The sequence below is a fragment of the Schistocerca piceifrons genome, chromosome 10 (assembly GCF_021461385.2).
Source record: "Schistocerca piceifrons isolate TAMUIC-IGC-003096 chromosome 10, iqSchPice1.1, whole genome shotgun sequence".
NCBI lineage: Eukaryota > Metazoa > Arthropoda > Insecta > Orthoptera > Acrididae > Schistocerca > Schistocerca piceifrons.
In genome coordinates, this window is record NC_060147.1 from 1,398,306 (window position 1) to 1,417,615 (window position 19,310).

The 19,310-nt window shown below is 39.2% G+C and overlaps 1 protein-coding gene across 1 annotated transcript in view; it reads left to right on the forward strand.

The window, feature by feature from the left end:
• The window catches only part of LOC124718917 (calexcitin-2-like), a 390,722-nt gene that overhangs the window by 357,404 nt on the left and 14,008 nt on the right, over positions 1–19,310 (forward strand). Inside the window, exon 6 of the mRNA XM_047244571.1 lies at positions 14,231–14,328. Within this exon, the coding sequence (XP_047100527.1) occupies positions 14,231–14,328 (98 nt within the window). The remainder of the gene's footprint in view (positions 1–14,230; positions 14,329–19,310) is intronic.

Below are 19,310 nucleotides of genomic sequence, written 5' to 3' on the forward strand. Positions count from 1 at the left end.
AAGTCTCTGAAAATAGGTTTTATCGTCTCCATTATTGCATGAGGCAGACTATGCTTATGAGTGTACACTTCACCAGTTAGCAATCCTTTGTTATATTTACACCAACTGTCTTCTTCTGTGGGACACCTGCTATGTTGGGGATTTTCATCGGTTGAAGAAGTATGAAAAAAAAAGAGCCCAAACAGCCTTCTTCATTTCGTCGACGCTTTGTGTATTTTGCCTAATAGCCATTCCATAATAGTTCTGTATTTTGTCAATTACACTGCCAGTTAACCTTCCCTTCCCATCCAACCCTTTACCATCACTGAGTTTTTGTTTTTTGTACGAAGCTTTCAGTCGCCGAAGTCTTGTTCCCATTCGCTTCTGTACATGTCCAATTCACTCAAATTTCTGCACTACAACATCATCACCATAGGGCTTCAGTCCTTGAACATGTTTGAAACTTTTAGAATCACCGCCACCAAGGTAATTAACATATCACACTTTATCACACGCCTCAGAACGCTGGAATATACTGGCAACACCAGCCACTTCCATTCCTCCACTACTGCCACTATAGTTAGCTTTGCAATTATTTCCATGTGTACCTTTATATTTTTGTGGACATCTACAATACTTTGATGTTACTGCTACATCTAAAACTTTCCCTGTATACATACTGGTGGCAGATACTACACCATGAAGAGATGTGTGTCCCCGTTTATGCCAGGTACCATCGAACGCTGCAGTCAAATCTCTGTTACCATTATTTTCCATTACTGCCTCTTCCACAGCGTTCTTCATAGATTCTATACAGACATCTTCTACTTTACACCCTATTAATTTATTATAGGTCGTAAACTTGGTTGGGGGATTTGGAAGATTCATGATGCCACAGAAAATTGCACCTGGAGTAGCACCCTTACCAACTGATCGCAAGGAATAAACAAATCTAATGTTGTGTTCGTAGATTTTGCTACCATTTTCTTCAGTTGCAGTTACTGCAACACTGTTCCAAAAGGTGGTCATGTATGAACACTTATCACATTTCAGTTGTATTTCACTAGCAAGTCCTACGTGCTTTATTATGGAGAGTTCCAGACCAACTTCACTACAATGAATACATCTTACACAGTTTGAAAAAATTCCTTTGAGAACCGACATATCAAATATTTCATTCACATCCGATTCGCCCATAAAACATTCATAGTTTTCACTCATTGAACCAAGCTTCTTCTGTGAAGTATTTTCTTTCCCACTTTGACTGCTATGGGCAGGTGTACTTGAGAGGTTAGGTTCACTCACTTGGTTATCGTCTTTATTGTTTACAGTAATAACACATACCTTTGGCTTTCCAACATTTCTCCTTTTCTTAAAAGCCTTCAGAGGATTTCTAATAACTTTACTTTTACTCATTATTATACTTCAACAAAACAGAGACTCAAGAAACAGAATTAATTACGAATATTTTCGAGATAACGACAGAGTAAATAAACATGAAACAATCGACAATCACACCAGCGATATATATTGAACCATCACAGGTTAGCCACAACACATACTTTATCTCACATCACTAAAATGTACCTGATGAACACGGACGTTAATAATAACACCATTTGACAGCAGTTTAACAGCGCCACAGTGGGTCACGCCCATGTAGAACACATTTCAAAAAAAATTTAAAAATAGTTGTAGTCTTCGAAATTGAATAAATTGTATATCTATTAAAAGGTAATAGTCTGCAGATTCAGAAAACGCAAAAAAGTAAAAATTGAACTTTTCATGATTTTGAGCCTTTCCGGAGCCCCTTAACTCACACGCAGTGTAAAGTTCCAGAACATCCAGATAAACTGTTACCTTAATTGTAGGCCCAGTAATTGTGTTGTGCATTAAGCCACGCTACACATTCACTTTTGGGCTCTCCCATCTCCAAATCCAGGCATCACGATTGCTTACTTTCCTGGAAATGTGGAAAGTCACTACATTGGACAAGGTAGTTATCGGCAAGATTAAATTGTTCCAGCACATTCCTAGCAAACTCAGCCTTTTGTGTAAAATCTTCACCACAGTGCTCCGAGTTACACGTGTCTGTTTCTTTGGAAACACGATGCACTGATATGCGGAGAGTGTGTCGAAAAGCTGCGCGCGCGGCGTCGACGTCTGCTGCTGCTCGCTCCTGCCAGTCTCTTCAAACTTTTTGTACCGTTCTTTGATGGTCTTCACATCTAGAGGATCTGGACCGTAGGCACTTAGAAACTGTCACTCAACTGTAATAGGAGTGCTCCGTGAAAATGCAAAACACGTTGCGCTTTCTCTTGCGTGGACAACAGTGCTCCTGAATTAGGCTGCCTGTAGCGAGAGAGAGAGAGAGAGAGAAAAGAAGTCAGACGCTGTCAGAGAAAATGTAGAACTGAATCCATAGAATTGTCACGAGTTTATTTACTTATTTACTCGTGTCCAGAACATAACATACATATAATGTCACGAGTTAAGTTACCGTTTTCAAGAAATGACATATCTGTACCTAGCATAGTTCCTTAGAAATAAATTTTTGTGAACAGGGAAAGGTTCGCGCTCACTCTGTGCACAACACCTACATCAGCATAACAAAGTGAGTGACAGAAATTTGTTTACAGGAGAGTTGCCATGGCAAGAACCAATCAGAGAACGAGTGACATCATTAATTTTGTCGTATGCAACAGTGCTATATTACTTTGCTTTCTGTTCCGAAAGTGCGCAGAAATATGCGAGGTTAAAACCGTCGCTCTACCCGAAGTGAGTTCTGCATGTTAGTGGGAAGTATATGATGGTACCTCACATCTGTTATTTCAGAAAGCAAAATGTCACCTACAACAGCCAGACTGCAATTATACGAGACAAAGAACGTGAGAGAGAAGGAGTGGTTGAGAATGGAGTGAGGCAGGAGTATAGCCCATCCCACATGCTGTTGGGTCTGAAGGAAACCTAGGACAAATTTAGAAAAGAATTAAAGGGCAGGCAGACAACATTGTACTTACGCCATAGAGGGCAAAACACCTTAGAAGAGCAGTTGAATGGAATGAAACATGTCTTGAAGAAAGATTATAAGACGAACATCGACAAAGGTAAAATGAGTGTTGTGGAATGTAGCCAAAATAAATGAGGTGATTTAGAGGGAATTACACTATAAAATGTGCTTTGCTATTTGCAGTTGTAGTTTGAATGATAAAAGAGGCTTATTTCATCCTAATATGATCAATAGTATCTCACTGGATTCCCCTTTTACATAAATACTAGGCTGGCTCACACCTGACACCAGTGAAATCCTTCAATAGATTGCGGCTCGGTCGTGTTCTATTCGGGTACCGGAATAACGAGATTTGTCCTCAATCCGTGACTAGGTCTCAGTGCCCCTGACACCAGAAAATATTTCATACTCTCAAGAACAGATCTAAGTACAGGGTGCTACCCAAACACCTGACAGTAAAACAATAATTCAGGGAAAACTGTAAATATTCACTTTGTGATAAAGGCACATTATCTTTTTATGGAGCATTAGTGTGTTTCACTATTTCTTGCATCAGTAAGTTTGCACCGTGCTGAATAATACAAGTAATCTATACGGGAGACATAACATAGCATGCCATAACATGATAATGGTTGGGTATTGGTCATAAACTGTCTTTTTAAGTTAGCCCTACAGAAAATAAACTGATGTTGTCAAATCCAGTGAACAAAACGAGAAATGGCTGTGCCTGGAAACATTTCATTTGGGACTCCAATGGAGAGTACAGGTTGTTGTTCCACCGTGCTGGCACTGTATGTGGCAATAGGGGTTGACTTCACGGCACAGAAATGTTTGCGATACGGGTGTCAAGTGTTCAGAATTTACTTTTACAGTATGGCCCTCAGTCTCAAAAAAATACAGAGCAATATATCACTCGGAGGAAACGGCACAGCAAACTGTCACTTTTGCACTAGGCACAGGACACTCGAGCAATTCGCGTAAGGTACGTGCAGCCCAGTGCCGACAGTTCTGTCTGTGTACATATCTAGAAATTTCGCAGTGTTCTCTCCAACTTGCAGAAGCCTCAGGAATCCTTTGTAAAACTGAAGTGTCATCATGCTGTCACTTTCAGTGAGTTTATTGACAGCACAGATCTCGTACACGTGGTAGTGGATAACTTGGTGCAGAATACGGAGAATGCTGATATCTGCCAACCCGGGTGCGAAAGTTTGCAATTGAGCCAAAGGTCGAGAACTACACGAGATCGCAGCCACTACGTGGTTAAAATTTCCAGTGTAGCAAATGAGGAAGTCCTGCAGTTGTACTGCCCTTCAGAGTTCCATCTTAACATCATTTAGATACCTGTAGCAGTGGACTATTGTGGCTAAGATCAAACCTGCCTCAAAAGTTTAGTCGTGCAACTGTGATAGACTGTGTCTATATATACTCCTGTACTGCTGCAATATGATGTTCCTCAGGCCAGTGCTTAATGTCAGTTTAACTCCAGAGAACAGTGCCCAACATGGTGCACAGTCTTACAGTACTGCATTGTATTACAGTGGCACGCGGTGGTTGTTCTGCCGAGTTTCAGCTGAGATCCAGAACGAGACAACCTCCATTTAGTGGAAAACTAACAAACCTCAAATATTCTTGTTAATCCCCAAATCAGTGCAAAGACTATGACATCACATAAACCTCTCCTTAGAGGGAATTCATAAATACACAAAAATTAACTTCGAGTGACCTCATATTTACAATATTTGGCAAAACCACAAACAAAAAAGTCGCATCATTTACCTCAGATACTATTCTTTCACCACCACAGTCTGGAGACATTTCCAGTTGTCACACATAATCGACCTGTAATGGACAGACCCTAATTCACGATCTACTCCGTGACCCAATTTCTAACAGTTCACCACCTGACCCGTACCCTCGAAACATTCTCTGTTCCTGCCTCTCGTATCTGACATTAATTTGATTTGTACTTTTTGGTGCCAATTGAAACAAAACTCATTGTTTTCCACTGAGAGAAAATAACTGATGTCCATACTCTAACCAAAAACATACCATAAACAACTGTCTGTATCAGGAAGCAGAAGCCTAACAGCACTGCATAACTCAACTGGCTAACAGACCTACCTGTTCATTCCACATCTTCAAAGTACACCAGCATATCCTTGGCCTCTTACATTTACCTGATCTTACCTGCAGTGCAGCTACTAGTATGTTGAACTTCACTGAACAAATTTTGATAGTGATTATTCTAACAACAGTCTGGAAGAGGTTGGTACACCTGTAAATGAATAACACATGAATCTGGTAAAATCTTAATGTAGTGTCGAGGCTCAGTGTCCTGCGTGTGTACAGTCGTTACAGCCATTGTACAAAGTCACAAGTGCCTTTATTGGGATTCATGTAGCTGACGTGGCTACAAATTCTTTCTCTCAACAAGAGACTACCGATACTAAAGAAAAAGTCACTCGCGTACGAATTTACCGTTCAGAGTCGTCACAGCTCTGTTATGATGTGCGGTGTACAATTTGGGCTTCCTGCCCTTGTGGGACTTCAAACCACAGGGCCAGGGTAGTTTAGGACACGCTGACAGTTAATAACCCGATATTCTCGAAGTCACAAAAATAATCTAAACCACGGTTACAACCGAGTGGTCATCAGTGACAATAAAATTACAACACTGAGACAGGGAACGTGGGAATGGACAACCATCCTGCGTACTGGCATCAGTTCCAGTGATGGTGTCTCACCTTGCATAAGCTTTTTCTTTACCCACCACTGTATTAATCTCTTTAGACTGTCACAAATACAAATTATACTTTGTCAAAACCAATCAAATTGACTTCCTGCACAACTGTACAGTTGGTTAGGACTATAAACTCAGGACGAGCAAAAATAAAACTTATTATGCCATACAAGCAGAGCTGACATTGGACGTAGCCTGTGCTCCCCCAACTCCAGCCACATTCTCTCCTGGACTTCAGTGACATCACATAACCTACTTTAGGATTATAAATGCTTTCAATGTTATAATATCTCAATCAGTGGCTCCAGCAGAGATACTCTCAGAATGATTCACAATAGAATTTGTCCTACCTCGTGACTACGACAATCGGTAACTTTTTCGTGTGCTATTTTTCCTCTTCTCTTCTGTGCTCCCTTTGACCCTCCCACCAGGCTGTAGCTGAGGGATGTGTGCCCCTGCAACGTACACAGTATTTTTATTTCTGTCACTGTCAGTATTCCGACGCCAACCTTCAAACTTGAGAAGCTTTGGCCTGGATTCCCGTCACACCGACTTCCCTTTTTGTGATTACCTGCACACTTCACTGTGACAATGGCTGTCCACAGCTGACACTGGCTTTTGTGACTCCAGACCGTTAAGCTAAATTCAAATATCTCGTCCTTCTTCGCTCAGATCGCAATGTGGTTTTCACCGATCCCCCTCTAATAATATTTTACGTTCATCTACATATGATTCCAAGTGATTCCGGTTCTCCTTTATTATTCGAGCAATCTCAACCCCTTCATGGCCAAATCACTCTCATTAATCATTGGTCTCCCTTCACATCATATTCACAATCATCTTCATATTAGTCCGTTAATGATGAGTCGGGCAAAATATGCTTCGCATCACATTCATGTGGCACACGAGAAACACTCAACTATAAAGCCAAAATTCGCTTAGAAATACACAGGAATAGAAACATCAATTCGTCTAAACAGCTGGACAACTATTCACTCAGAAAAAGAAAATTTCAAACCTAGACTCCATTGTCAGACCATACATACACATCGCTTACACAGAGCAATAAATATCACTGCTTAACCCACCCCCCCCTCCCCGCCCTCCCTCCTATGAAGCATGGATCTTGCCGTTGGTTGGGAGGCTTGCGTGTCTCAGTGATACAGATAGCCGTACTGTGGGTGCAACCACAACGGAGGGATATCTGTTGAGAGGCCAGAAAACGTGTGGTTCCTGAAGAGGGGCAGCAACCTTTACAGTAGTTGCAGGGGCAACAGTCTGGATGATTGACAGATCTGGCCTTGTAACACTAACCAAAGCGGCCTTGTTGTGCTGGTACTGCAAACGGCTGAAAGCAAGGGGAAACTACAGGCTTAATTTTTCCTGAGGACATGCAGCTTTACTGTATGGTTAAACGATGATGGCGTCCTCTTGGGTAAAATATTCTGGAGGTAAAATAGTCCCCCATTCGGATCTCTCGGCGGGGACTACTCAGGAGGACATTGTTATCAGAAGAAAGAAAACTAGCGTCCTACTGGTCGGAGCGTGGAATGTCAAATCCCCTAATCTGGCAGGTAGGTTAGAAAATTTAAAAAGGGAAATGGATAGGTTACAGTTAGATATAGTGGGAATTAGTGAAGTTCGGTGGCAGGAGGAGCAAGACTTCTGGTCAGGTGAATACAGGATTATAAATACAAAATCAAATAGGGATAATGCAGGAGTAGTTTTAATAATGAATAAAAACTTAGGAATGCAGGTAAGCTACGCATAGTCAACGCATTATTGTGGCCAAGATAGGTACAAAGCCCACGCCTATCACAGTAGTATAAGTTTATATGCCAACTAGCTCCGCAGATGCCAAAGAGATTGATGAAATGTATGATGAGATAAAATAAATTATCCAGATAGTGAAGCAAGACAAAAATTTAATAGTCATTGGTGAGTTGAATTCGACAGTAGGAAAAGGAAGAGAAGGAAAAGTAGCAGGTGAAAATGGAATGGGGGTGAGGAAAGAAAGAGGAAGCCACCTGGTAGAATTTTGTACAGAGCATAACTTAATCATAGCTAACACTTAGTTCAAGAATCCTGATAGAACATTGTATACATGGAAGAGGCCTGGAGATACTGGAAGGTTTCAGATAGATTATATAATGGCAAGACAGAGATTTAGGAACCAGGTTTTAAATTTTAAGACATTTCCAGGGGCAGATGTGGACTCTGACCACAATCTATTGGTTGTGAACTGTAGATTAAAACTGAAGAAAGTGCAAAAAGGTGGGAATTTGAGGAGATGGGATCTGGATAAACTGACAGAACCAGAGGTTGTAGAGAGTTTGAGGGAGAGCATTAGGGAACAATTGACAAGAATGGGGGAAAGAAATACAGTAGAAGAAGAATGGGTAGCTTTGAGGGATGAAATAGTAAAGACAGCAGAGGATCAAGTAGGTAAGGATGACGGCTAGTAGAAATCCTTGGGTAACAGAAGAGATACTGAATTTAATTGATGAAAAGAGAAAATATAAAAATGCAGTAAATGAAGCAGGTAAAAAGAAATACAAACGTCATCGAGGCTAAGAGTCTGCCAACACCATACTGAATTCCAATTTTCACTAAGGCAGTTTATACCAGACAAATCAAAGGCTCAGTGGACATTGATAACATTATTCCTTAAATAAAGAAATTGTATTTGTTAAGCAACCCAGAGAAACAAAATCCCTGTTCTTTTGTCGGCAGCATCGACCGTATGTATGGTGTTCGCAAACATGTGTTGTTTGTAACTGTGGCCACAAGTTCCACATACAATAGCCCTCATTAAAATACAGGGTGGCGCACGAAATGTGTTACCATTTTGTTTTTGAATATAAACTTTATTGTCAATACAATCTGAAAGGAACATGTACTATGATGAAGAACTGTCCATGGAGATTTGTTCTAACTCAGCACATGCTCAATATGTCTACCATTTCATTTCCTAACTTCCTTCTAACGATCACTGAAGTTAGTGATTACCCTACGGCACATGTCTTCCGTAATTTCACTGCAAGCTTGAAGAATAAGTCTTCTGAGCTCCATTAAATCACGTGGACGTTTCGGGAAAAATTTTTCCTTTAGGTACCCCCGTCATTGAAGCGACGTGGAAACCTGAGTGAAATGATCCACATGTCGAAATGCTCGTGTAACAACTCCACACAGTATTTGCAGTATGTGGCCTTGCTCCATCCTGCATGAACCACTGCGTGTTGAAGGGCAAGGCAGTAGCAAGAAGCTGTGGAATGGAGCTATTGCGAAGCATGCTCAAACAATGCTCACTGTTCACAGTTTCTTCAAAGAAAAAGGGTCCAGTAAGTCTGTGACTGGAAATTGCTGCCCACGTTGTGATCCTCGGAGCATAATGTTGTCGTTCAGGAAGCGCTTGTGAGTTTTCAGTGACCCAAAAGCATACATTTTGCTTTTTAACCACACCGTCTAAATGAAAATATGCCTCGTCTGAAAACCAAACGTTGTTGAGAGTTTCTTCCCTATCCTCCACCCACTGAGCAAACAGTAGTCTCTGCTGCCTGTGTTCTTCAGTGAGCTTCTGTGCACAGGTCATCTTGTATGGGTACATATGGAGGTCACTTTTAAGAACGCGTTGAACAGAGCGTCTGGATATTCCCAGTTACACTGCTGCCTTTCTACACGATTTCCCGGGACTTCTCTGTACAGCAACTCGTACCGCTTCAATATTCTCCGGTGAACAAACAGGCTTAGGCCGATTATTGGAGCAATATCTGGCCTATTGCAGGAACTAACTTTAAGGTTAAACTGAATGAGGTAGCACTGTTTTAAACAGACCGGCCTTGTGTTTGGGACAATGGAAGCTCCAATCCGTAATCATCAATGCTGATTAGGTTTTCCAAGATTTCTCTAAATTACTTCAGGTAAATGCAGGGATGGTTCCTAGTATAAAGCCACAGCCATCTGCCTGTCCTATCCTTGTCATACTAGACACATCTGTAACTATGGAAATATCTGTACATATGAATTATTTCTGTTGTTTTTAAATTGTATGTTCAAGTCATGTCCAATATCTTTGTAAAAGAAATATACAGATAAATAAAACTACTACTACTGCTGCTACTACTACTACTACTACTACTACTACTACTACTACTACATGCAGATGTCATTTTCAAGGGATGTTCAAGCATATGTGACGTATGGTACAAACTGTAAGTTTAGTGGGTGGACTATGTGAAGAAGATATTGTTATTCACTCATTTCACAAGCTGTGACCTCCAGAACATTGTGTCGTGTGTTTATGCTAGTATTTGGAGAAAAAGGTAGGTATTGGTAACTTATGTAATCAGCATTACAGTGTTATGAAATAGTGATGATAGTACTGATCTTTTAAAACTGTGTAGCTCTGTGGTTGAAACACAGTTGAACGCTTTTCTTTTTACCCTAAGAAAATTTCAATTTATCCCTCAGTGGGTAATCACCCCCAGATTGGGAACCACTGATCTAGATTATATCTACTAAGCAATACATGTAGCAAGTAGTAGGTTCAGTTACGTTACTTAATACTGGACTGTTTGTAAGTGGTAATACAGTGCTTCCACCAAACATTGCATAAATATGCCAAACAACTGCCGGTCTTGAATTCTTGAGGCAAACTTATCTTCTGGAATCTGAAAACAAATTTAAGGTAATAGAAAGCATTACAGGGGCTGTCCAGTTTGTATGTCATGAAGAAAAGGTATCAAACCGACGAACGAGCTGAAGGCATAAAAAATATCTCTCACGTTATTACTATGCGAGGCAAAGTCTCGTGGCTGCTCAGTGCTGCCATCTTGAAAAACTATACTTCATCTGATTAAACTGATGAAAGGAATTAAATAGAAATAAAGATTTTATGTTAATCTGTGATAATTATTTCCCAATGAATACAAATGTTCTTATGCGGCACAGTAAGATTAACATTATATGAATCACATGGAACACACAACACAATCATGTATAGACTTATTCTTCAGTTGTGAATTAAACAATTTAGAAAACCTTTTTAGTGAATGAAATACCACCTTACTAAACTCGATTATGAATCGATACAGCACATAAACAGAATGGAAGTTGCCCCACATTAATCATAATTGTGAATGCCTCCCTGCTATTAATCCTGCTTGAGTAACTATAAGATATTACATTTTCAATATGGCTCTCCGTGTCATAAAATACAGAAAAAAAAGGGGGTAGAATTTCAAGAATGAAAATCTATAGCTGCTTTTAGATATGGCTCTCCATCTTTCTCAGTATAATTCAATGCAGTTTTGCTTGAAAGCATGCCACACCACACAGAAACAAAACCACACCTCCACTCCAGAACAGCCCAAATGGAACAGAGAAGAAAAAACTTGAAAACGACGTAGCATCTCAGCACCCTCAGTTCTCACTGGACGATGCTGCACTCGCCTCAAAGACTCGCCTCAAACATCTCGGCCAGAATAAATTACTCGTGGTATGGCAGATCCAGTAGTGAGTACACAGAAAACTGCTCAGTGGACGAATGTCACGGCAAAGATTGCTCGTAACAATTAGACACATAAAATATAATATACTGAAGTTAGCAAATCACTACAGACAACTTCCATTTTTTCACTTCATCCAGCAATTTTTCTTCTCCTTATTATTTTTGTCCACACGTCCTCTGTGCCTTCAATAGCTGTTGTCAGAATTGCTTTTCCTTACAATATATGTCCCACCCAGTTTGTTTCCCTTTTCTTAACCAGGTTTAAGAGAGTTTTTTGTACCTTTACCCTTTGCAGTAATTCAGTGTTCTTTTTATCCACCAATTTTATTTTCTCCATTCTTCTCCAGACCCACATCTTGACTGCTTTAGTGCAAAATTATAGGAGAAGGATTTGGAAATGATAAGGGAAATGTTATTTAAAGGGTTAAATGATTTATTAACATTATTCCGGACTATATTATCGGATAAAATGGGGGTTTCGGCTATCCGGTCACTGTAGCTAATGAAGAAAAAATTGAACAATAATATTTCATTATGAATATGTAGACATAAAAATTGAAAATGTTCTTATGTTCCTTCTTCAAGTGATTTCTTATATCTCTTCAGCACACTGGTGCTTCCCTCCATTATTACCGGTGTCCTCACAGGTGGTCACGATCGTCCAAATGTATGCTACGATGTACTTTTGTGAACTAATAAATAAATATTCAAACAACTTTTTAAAACTGGCCTGAGTATATTTTCACACACAGGCCAGGCGTAATACATTCACATAATTAATAATACTTGGTGTGTGTACATTTCTTACACAAATTGTTATATGCATCTGGTCTCTTTCAGATCTCAACTAATCGGTGCATGCTCGACTCCTCGTCTCTGGCCTCACTGTCTTTTATTGTCATCACAGATATTATCACCATCTAGTGACCAGAGAGGGCATCTTTTAATTCACTTAAAAATTACCGCCACTTCAGTTTTCTCTTCCTTCTTTGCTCTGCAGCTTTCACTGCACACGAAGCATTCGACCGAGCTTTTTCTTAACCCCGATGCTAAGTTGCTGCATAACCAGCACTTCTTCCTTCTGGGAAGCTTGCTTTGCCACTGCACTTCTCCATCTTGTATCTTTTCACTGCCCAGTTATCAACTAACATGCTCCTCAAACATCTGTATTGTGCAATTTGTTTGATTTGAGTTTCTGTAGATCTCACTTTAATACCTTCTTTAGCATTTACTTTTGTCACCATAGTTTTCTTTGTGTCATTTCTCCTACTGTACTCTTTCATTCTTTCATTTACTCTGGATAGTGTTTTATCAAGAGAGATTGTTTTATACAAAGCAGTATCATGTCATCAGCAAATTTGATGCAGTAGACATCCCGGTTTCCTACACTTACTCTTTCCTTCTCTACATCTGTCATCTCCACCGTCAAGTCTTTCATATGTACGGTAGACAGACCTAGTGAAAGGCAATAGGCCGTGTGTTATTCCTTTTCCGGTTTTTATATTCACGAATAAAATGTGTGACGAGTAAGAAAACCCACCCAGACAGCCGGCCATGGTGGCCTAGCGGTTATAGGCGCTTCAGTTCGGAACCGCACAACTGCTACGGTCGCAGGTTCGAATCCTGCCTCGGGCACGGATGTGTGTGATGTCCTTAGGTTAATTAGGTTTAAGTAGTTCTAAGTTCTAGGGGACTGATGACCTCAGATGTTAAGTCCCATTGTGCTCAGAGCCATTTTGAACCACCCAGACATTAAATTGCCACTTCTGAGTCACGGGGAAGTGGCCAGCCCCACATCAAATTTGCCTGTGGATTAACAATAGGAGACGGTATGCTGACCAGCCCGGATGAGGTTTTTAGGCACTTTTCCATATCCACCAAGGTAAATACTTGGCAGGCTCCTGTGTCTTGCCTCAGATACACAATGCACAGACACACTGAAAAATGATTTCACATTTGACCGTGTGATTACACCAGATGCAAATAGATGATGCACATCGATTCTTCCCTGGAGCAGTTGGCAGTAGCTTTAAAAACTGTTTTTGGGAGTGGTGACCTCATCATAATAATAGTCTATAAACTAGTTTGGTCAGTTCTCTGTGTAACTGTCTTGTCTCACCATTGGCTGGAGACAGGACATTGGAAAGGAGGGGGAAAAAAGAAAAAGGAACCACACACAGTAGTGGAGTCCTCTTCATAATTTCTTAATATAAGTACAGGTATAACAATTTATGGAAATTTCCAGAATGAGATTTTCACTCTGCAGCGGAGTGTGCGCTGATATGAAACTTCCTGGCAGATTAAAACTGTATGCCCGACCGAGACTCGAACTCGGGACCTTTGCCTTTCGCGCGCAAGTGCTCTACCATCTGAACTACCGAAGCACGACCCACGCCCGGTACTCACAGCTTTACTTCTGCCAGTATCTCGTCTCGTACCTTCCAAACTTTACAGAAGCTCTCCTGCGAACCTTGCAGAACTAGCACTCCTGAAAGAAAGGATATAGCGGAGACATGGCTTAGCCACAGCCTGGGGGATGTTTCCAGAATGGGATTTTCACTCACAGCCCCAGGCTGTGGCTAAGCCATGTTTCCGCAGTATCCTTTCTTTCAGGAGTGCTAGTTCTGCAAGGTTCGCAGGAGAGCTTCTGTAAAGTTTGGAAGGTACGAGACAGGATACTGGCAGAAGTAAAGCTGTGAGTACCAGGCGTGAGTCGTGCTTCAGTAGCTCAGATGGCAAAGCTCTCAAGTTCGAGTCTTGGTCAGGCACACAGTTTTAATCTGCCAGGAAGTTTCAATTTATGGAAATAAGATACCTTCTACCTCTTACAAATTTGCAATACAGTGAAAGTTATTGCTTTTACCTCTCTGCCTAAAGAATAAGTAATCTCACACCATTGTTTCTTTGTGCATATAGCTCGTCACTGTATCTGCTTTGCTCTGTGAAAAGTACTCCTTCGCAGCTTGCGGTATTCGCTTTTTCCTTTCGACAGGTGACGGAACCATCGACCTGGACGAGTTCATCAGTGTCTACACCAGCTACGGCATCTCAGAAGATGAGTGCAGGAAGGCCTACAGCAAGTTCACCAATGTGAGTTTTGTTCCTTCGAGAGTAAATGAGAGAGTACCCTAGTCTAATGGCTGAGCTCTGGAGCTAAGCAGTGAGGAGCAGAGAAAGTAGTCTCACTTTTCATCTTTTGTAAAACATTTCGTGAAGATACCTCATATGGCAATGCAAATGTTATATTAGATAACATGCTTGTTGTAACATAAGGTAATGCACATAAATCAGTTTCATCAGACAGCGTAAGGATTAACACATTTGAGATGTGACTTCATATTCGCATTCTCAGTGGTGTACAGTGTATGTCATCTTTGGAAATGAAAATCAGTAGCTGTAAATGAATGGTAGTGTGTCATAGTTTCATAGAGTAAACTACCAGATACGGGTTGCTATGAGGATAATCATAAAACTTAAGTCTTCTATATTTTTTTAGAAATACGAAACTGTATATTCTTTGACTGCAGAGGTTGTAATGGTGCTACATTCTTCTTGATCGTTACTTAAAATTACTTAACTTTTTCCTGGAGTTCATTTTGATGAAAGAACATAGATTTGGAACTTATCATTATTTATTGACGACAGAACTGCATTCTCAACACATTTAAACAAAGCACTTCACAGACATCGCTGATCTCTTTGACAAACAGACTCTCAAGCAGACTCGACATCACCAACTCAACAACTGACTGACTGACCCACAGCCTCGCTGCTTTCCCTTATATAGAATTTTAACAATTGCTCACAGAACATTCCATTATTAATTTTGTGTAATTTCAGTGTTACAATTAAAATTTACAGCCAAATAAAGTATAAAATACAATATTTGAATAACAATCTTTCCTAGTAATATCTTAAGTTTTCCATAAAAAAGCATTCTGAACTTTAATTACAATAATGTCTCTCATATTATTTTAGTTATGTAATTAATTACAGTTTGGATTTGGTTACTAACATGTAATAGTATTACAAATCTTGTGTTTTATGCGACTGCATGTGAGAAAGCTACAAATAAAGCCTCAAGTTCTGAAATTGCAAAACTGTAAGATGTAAACAATTGGAGGGTTAACTAGAAATGTAATTACAAGGACTATTAATTGCAAAGGAAGACATAAATATAAATAACAATTGAAAATACATTGCTTGCTAATAACTTTCAAGCCGTTTCTCAAGATGATGAGGTTCTTTGTGTTAACTCGTTACTCGATTGTAATTATGGTAAGTAGAGGTGCCAGACACGTATGCCAACACTTCCACAGCATTTTAATATTTTCTGCCAAATATTTATCCTTTCAATTTCTTTATTATATATTCAATCCAGCATTTGTACGTAAGTTTGTTAATGACAACAATCTCTTGATAATGATGACAACACACAATCTTCTAGAACATTCCATACACCTTCACAATGAATATCAAGTTTATCAAATAGGACAGAATGATATACATAAAGACACACATAAAATGCCATAGGAAGCACTGAATTGTCTGATAACTATCTGGATACATATAAAAAGAGGGTGGTATCAGACATTTAATATGAATTTTGGGGAAGGCTGTATCGTTACACCACGCCCCCAGCCACTCTTACAAGTATTATTTGTATGAATGGCTGCTAAATACATATACACAAAAAATATAAAAAATGTTTTCTTTTCTCAGCTGTCACTCCAGCCACTGGTTCACATTGCACATCTTAAGGAATTGGCAGCTCACAATCATCAGTCCTTTTGTGCTGTCCGTCTTGTGTCTGCAACCCCTATTTTTCTGGCAGTCTCTACGCTGCAGTAGCACAGTCCACTATTAGTTTTACAGTTTTTCACATCCAGGTCAGGTAAGGATCTTGGATGCAGTTCTCTGGGTAGGAACAGGGGTGAACTCAGTACTCAATGTACTTGTGTAGGTCACATCATGTATGGCTATATCAAAAGCATCAACATTTTACCCTATACTATTAGTATATTTGCAAACAAAATCACACAAAATTATACATCTAACCTATATACAGGTTAAAGTCAATGAACATAAAATGAATTATATGTATCCTTTCTTTTTCATTAATATTTCAGTATATTCCACTATACAGTATATTTGACCCCCCACCCCCCACAGATCTCATTTAACCTTTTATCATATCAAACAAACTCACAGACTGCTCATCATCACACCATCTTGTCATAACAAATTTTTCACAAAATGTCTTTTGTCACATTGCAACTTGTCCACATAGTAACACATGTACATCTTTACCATTGTCCATTTGTTCATCTCATTAGCAAAGTCAAAAATCATGACCATGCCTGTAATTCTCAAAGAACCACCCACAAATCAAATACATGCTCTACAGACCATAACTACAATAATCTCCATTATCTTATATCCTTCCAGCTTCTATTCTGTCATGAAAATGCTAACAGTAATTTACTTATAACTATTACACACTGTAAAATACACACACATATGGATCTAGAAAATTATCTTTTACACAACTCATTACTCATGAATTAGTTTTTGAAATGTCCTTTTTACTTATATTTGTATTATAATAGTTAACTATTGTCTGAAATGCTTAAAGAAACATTATTTACACATCTTAAGAATTACAAAATCATTTGTAAGTTATTAGTCAATCATTGCTGTGAGAAATTCAAATTTAATACACAGTTTAAATTTTCAAATTATTCCTCAAATGATGTCACTCAATAGTCATATTACATACGGAAAACTTATACTACAGAGAATGGATAGTATTTTCAGTAAGAGATAGCTTCATTACAGGTTTATAGACGAGTAAAGATGTAGCATCTGAAACCGAAAAGAAGAAAATAGAATGCTACATAGCTCGGAGACCTGGTGCTCACCACGCACTTGACACAAAGATGTGTCCTCCTGAGAGCATTTTCATCATCTCATTTTTTCTTGCTGTTTAACACTTACTTCATACGGTTTGACAAAAAATGGTTTGTGGGGTTTTAGTTTAAGTCTATATTCATAGTTTTTCACTTTCCCAGGTTTCTCACTAAACACATCTTTGTATTCCCACAACAAACTACCTAATTGATCTGTCTGTTCTTCATCTAGACTTCTAGCCACTAATTCAGCATACTTGTCTTCACTGCATTCTTCTTCACTGTCTTCCTCATTAACGTCAATCTTTTCATTTGCACAAATCACTCTTCTAATTTGAAAATTGTTTTCTAGACAGTTTTGGGTGATTAGTTCAGTCACATGTGTTACATCTATCTTTGGGTTGGTAAGCCTTAACTTTTTGTTATTCCAGTCAAAATCTGCACTTACTCTTTGTATCCAGTTCATTCCGAACAAAATATTTTCATCGAGGCCAAGTACTACAAAACATCCTCGGTTACATTGTACATCATTAATAGTGGATTGCCTGTTTACAACTGTGCCGTGCCTACCAGTTGCTCCCTTAATTTTGATTCCAATTACAGGATATTCTTCAAAGTCAGCACTATGTCATATCTGGTCTCTAAATTTTTCAGAAATGGCACAAACAGGACTACATGTGTCTAAGAGGCAAACTCCCTCATAATTTGCAACTTTTATACGTACATACGAGCAATCTAAAACTTTTTCCTTCCTGCTTTCCTCTTCTTCATGCAACAAATCATCTTCAATCTCTCTAAAGTCCAAGTCATTTATATCATTTTTGCCTGCACAATTTCTCTTACTTGTCTGAGTTTTACTTACAGCTACATCAGAAGATTGCTTCATGTCGTGTCCCTCTTTTACGCACTGTCTACTTTTCCCAGAACTGATCTCACTGTAAGCCTGCTGATTGGTTCTACCTTCCCAGTTGGAATGCAGTTCTTCACAAATAATCTTGATGACCTTTTTTACTCTGTCACTGTCACTATAACCCTTGTAAGTATTCCATAAAGTTTCTAGCATCACATCTAAATCATCATGTCTGTCCACATGTTCCTTATCTGATGATACAATCTGGTTCTCATATTCTTCACAAATACTACTGACATCATTTTCTTCGTCATTAATTAAATCTTCTTTAACCTCCATGTACACCATGCTATCTAATTCTTCCTCCCATTCATCATTACTACTGACACTTTCACTTTCACACATGCTATCATCTCTAATACTAGACACTTCCACAACATCTTTACAATGATCATCAGAATTGTTGACAAGTACACTAGTACAGGTACAATCACTCAAGTGCTTAACAGGGTTAGATTCTCCCTCCATTAATTTACTTAATCCAAACTCATCAAGATTATTATCAGAACCAACATTTTCTTCACAAGTTTCTTCACCACACTGATTGTATAGATTTGATATAGTTTCTTCCTCTAACGGAACCTCTTCAACATTCTTACAGATGTTAATACTTCTATCTTCCACACTTTCATTCATACTTTTGCAGAAGTTACTGTCAAACTGTAATTTGCTAATCTGATGTGCTCTTCTTACATTAATTCTGTCATTTCCACTCCAATATCTTCGATTACTCTGTCTTTTATTTTCGATGTCCCTAGGCCGGTGGTGTTTAGCCCGATTCCGGTACAAATTTCTCACCCCTAACTGAGAGGCTCCCAATGGGGCATCCGTCAGTTTAAATTGCTTCATCCTGATTGGTGATTATCTAATTGTCTGAGTACTATTCTCCCGAGGTCTCCCCTGTTGTCATGTCCTCCGTTTCCACTCCCATTAATATGATCGATCCATCTATTATCGCTTCTATTGTAACCACTAATATTATTCTGATTTTCATTATTACTCCTGCCTTGATTCCTGCTTTAATTCCACCCCCCAGATGGTTGATTGCCAAATCTGCCATTACTTAACCTCCCATTTCTCTCAAAGGCTCTATCCAACTTATCTACATATCTCAAGAACTGGTCTACAGAGTCGTCTGGTCCATAGATCAATTCCCACTGCACTCTTTTCAGTTATCTCTTTTTTAAGGCATCTATTTTATTTATTTATTTATCCATATAAATATCTTTTTCAGTACATATATTGGATGGAAT